The 3,379-nt window shown below is 49.4% G+C and overlaps 1 protein-coding gene across 1 annotated transcript in view; it reads left to right on the plus strand.

The window, feature by feature from the left end:
* Positions 1–3,379, plus strand: part of TADA1 (transcriptional adaptor 1) — a gene marked incomplete at its 5' end in the record, with an annotated part of 14,545 nt that overhangs the window by 270 nt on the left and 10,896 nt on the right. Inside the window, one exon of the mRNA XM_010132446.1 lies at positions 1,009–1,074. Coding sequence (XP_010130748.1) covers positions 1,009–1,074 — 66 coding nt within the window. The remainder of the gene's footprint in view (positions 1–1,008; positions 1,075–3,379) is intronic.

Consider the following 3,379-nt stretch of genomic DNA (forward strand, 5'->3'; position numbering starts at 1 on the left):
GCCCCTGTCAGGCCGGCGGGGAGCTCCTCCCCGCTGTGCGTGGCTTCCTGGGCTGTGAAACTGCTGTGAGCAAAGTAAGAATGGGCAGGGCCCCGATAGCTATAGCGTGACAAGGTGAGAGGTGCCCTGGCCTGCCGGGAAAAGTTCCTTTGTGGCCCCGGCACTGACTGGCAATTTGGCCTTGCGTAAATACGGTATAAAGTGCTGTCCCAGCAACTAAGAAGCCCTTCTACTCATGTCGTTGTGGAGAGCTAGTCCTTTCTATACGGCACTCTCCCTTTGGCTGGGACTGACCTGGTGGTGCGGCTGAAGTGGGGGAGGGAACCCCTGAATTCGCCTCCCTGGCCTTTGGGGTGGCAGGTTGGAGTGCTGAAGGGTGAAGTTCCTTTGTCCTCGCCTCTGTGCGGGCCTGTGAATGTTGGCAGGTGTTGCCGAGAGCATTGTGGGGGCTCCTGGATTCCATGTTCATGTCCCTGTCAGCAAGTGCAGTGAGTTTGGTGGTGCTTGGGTTCAAAAGCACTGCTTTTCCTAATGCCAAATTACTCACTCTGTGTTCCAGTAACCCTTCCACAAGGAAGTAGCATTTTATGTAGAACCTATCTGACTTTAGTTCACCTTCCTGGGGCTGGCTCTTCCTGATCCTTTTCTAACAAAACCAGAAGCCCTGCTACTGGAAGCCTGTGTAGCAGGAAGGACAGCTGAGCCTCCTGACTGGCTGAATGCACCAGGTGTTTCACATTGTGTGTGTAGGGCTGGATTTGGGGGGTGTGGGGTGTGCGCGTGCTGAGAAGTGATGTACCTTGTTTCCATGCCATGTGTAATGTCCTTTTTATTAGTATGGTGAGAAGCAGATTCTGGGTCCAGTAGAAGAAAACGTGAAAAAGAGAAAAGCTGAAATTGAAAGTCATGCCTGTGTAGGAAGCACGTGGGGGAGACATGAGCTGCTTTGAGGAGGTGCCTCTGGGCACTGGTGTGTTGCTAATGACTTGTCTGCCTGTCTTTACACAGTCCACTCTCACAATGATTTTCTTCTGGCCATTCTCACCCGATGCCAGATCCTGGTTTCTGCACCAGGTAAGAGCCTCATTAAAAACAATCGGGTAGCAGTGCTTTGCCACGTGTGTGTCTGGTGGGTTTTCTGAGCCTTAATATTCCTGTTCTTCTTGCCACGCAGGCCAAAGGGTAGCAAAGTAGTGACCCAGCTGACTGCAGCAGAGGAGCTTTTGTAAATAAGCTGTGTGTGCTTGATTGCAGGCTAATGCTGGGCTGCTGCCTGCAATAAGGTGGTGTGATTTGTGGGTGGGGTGTGTGCTGTGAGCTGAAGTGTGAGGGGAGATGCTGCTTTGCCTTTGATCTGCTTTGCTTCCTGCTTCCTCTCTCTGCTGACCTTGGTGATGCAGTGAGGAAGAGGTGAGCTGCAGTTCAAGATAATGAAACTGCTCTGTAGTTTGGGAGAGAAAATTATTACAGCTCTGATGGGCCAAGAGATTAATTTTTTTGAGAGGGGAGAATACCTGTGGTTAGGCTGCCTGAGGAAGGAAAAAAAAGGCAAAATTTATGGGTACCCACATCTTGTTGTGTTGTAGCTGGTCTTTCACTACAGCAGCTGTGCTAACTAACTGCTAACCTCCGCCACCGCCAAACTTGCTTCGTTTGCTCCTTAACTTTACAAACACCTCTTGAGTCCCAGGCTTGTCCTCTTTAGTGGTCTGCACTCAGGTGATTTATGTCTAAAGCTTGCTGCTGCTTGCACCAAGACTTAGAGTGCTTACAACTGGGTTGAAAAAGAAAAAAAAAAAAACAGTGATTGCCCCCTGAGTATTGCTTGGAGTAGCTGAGCCTAAACTAGGAGGGTGATGGAGAGAGTGCCTCTATTCGCGGAGCTCAGCACTGAGCTGGTGTGAGTGCTAGGGAAGAGATCACAGCTCGGAGGTCGTGCTTGTGAGTGGCAGTGGTCAGATTAGAGCCCGTTGCTGAGTGGCTCAGGCTGGGCTTCATTCCTGTGCGCTCTGCTCTGTGCTCAAGGGTACTGAATTTCATTAATCTCTGTATCCAGTCACTCAGTCTTGTGCAGCTCTGCTGCAGCCATCAGTCAGGCTGCATCTTGTCTGGCTTGAATAGTTCAGATTTGTCAGCAAACCAGGAGCTCTCTAGGGGTGTGGTAAAAGCACCAGCCCCAGCACAGAGCAGTGTGGTGCTCCGTAGGTACCTTCCATATGCTTGTTATTACCTGCCGGGCCGTCTTGAATTTCAGGTCCTTGTGAGGACTTTTCCTCTTGTCCTATTGAAGCTTAAAAGCCCTTGAAGAACCTTCTCTGAAGTGTTTCAGCAGATGGGTGGCAGTCTGTAACAGAGCACGAGCTGACCCGGTGGCTTCACCCAGGGCTGGCCAGCTGGTCCCCGCCAGTGCTTTCAAGTGGGTTTTTATTGGCTCTGTGTTGACAGATGTGCATAAACCAGCTTGAAAAATACTGGTTTAATCATGTGTGCGCATGCTCCGAAAGACACAGTTTAGTGCTCAGCGTGTAGTGCTGGTCCCTTCTGGTGTCTCTGTTTTGCTCTTCTCAGATCAGTGCAGAGTCTCCCAATGATTCTGGAGCCAGTCTCTGCTGAGACACCTCTCTCTGGGCCACAGACTAGTGGTTATACTCACCAGTCTACTGGGTGTGGTGTAATGGGTTGTATGAGCAAGCCAGGGAAGCTTAGTATGGGTGGAATTCTAGATGTTAGGTCCAGATTTCTTTTTCTCCCCCGAATGCCAGTCTAACACCTGCTAGGCTTTTTGGTGGTTTTTGCTTGTTTTTTTTCTGTATAAGAATGGAAAACTAACAGACTTTTGTATCCACTGCTGTTTTTGGGTAGAAGGTGTTTACTTCATGATTCGTGGAAACAAGTAGCTTTAAAGAAGTGTGCTTGATGTGCTTGGCACGCCATCACAAGGGTTACTCATGCACGTACTTTCCACCTTTGTGTGAGAGACAGGGAAAGAACCATCTCTGAAATGCTGTTTTGTGTTACAAAAATAAGTCATGTGGTCAGTGTTAAAAGTGTGCTTGGTATTGTGGCACTCGAATAGGAAACCTGGGGGAAGGTGTTTTTTAAGGAGTGATTGTAACATCTATTATAACCATGCAGACAAACCCACCTGATCCAAATTTTGCTGCCTCTGGGCTCGCAGAGGAGCGCTGGGTGAATGTGGTCCTCTGTAAGAGTGCTTTCTCTTTCCCCCTCCTGTCTGCTTGGGCTGTTGGTCTTGTGAACTTCAAATCCTGGTTCAACAGCCTGTGTGGAACAGGATGTTTAGGACTCGGTGGTGAAGAGAGGGGGAAGTTCGTGTCCCTTCTGGTGTGCAGAATGAGCAGTTGCTTTAATTCCTGCT

Source organism: Buceros rhinoceros, unplaced genomic scaffold, assembly GCF_000710305.1.
Source record: "Buceros rhinoceros silvestris isolate BGI_N320 unplaced genomic scaffold, ASM71030v1 scaffold9700, whole genome shotgun sequence".
Lineage (NCBI taxonomy): Eukaryota > Metazoa > Chordata > Aves > Bucerotiformes > Bucerotidae > Buceros > Buceros rhinoceros.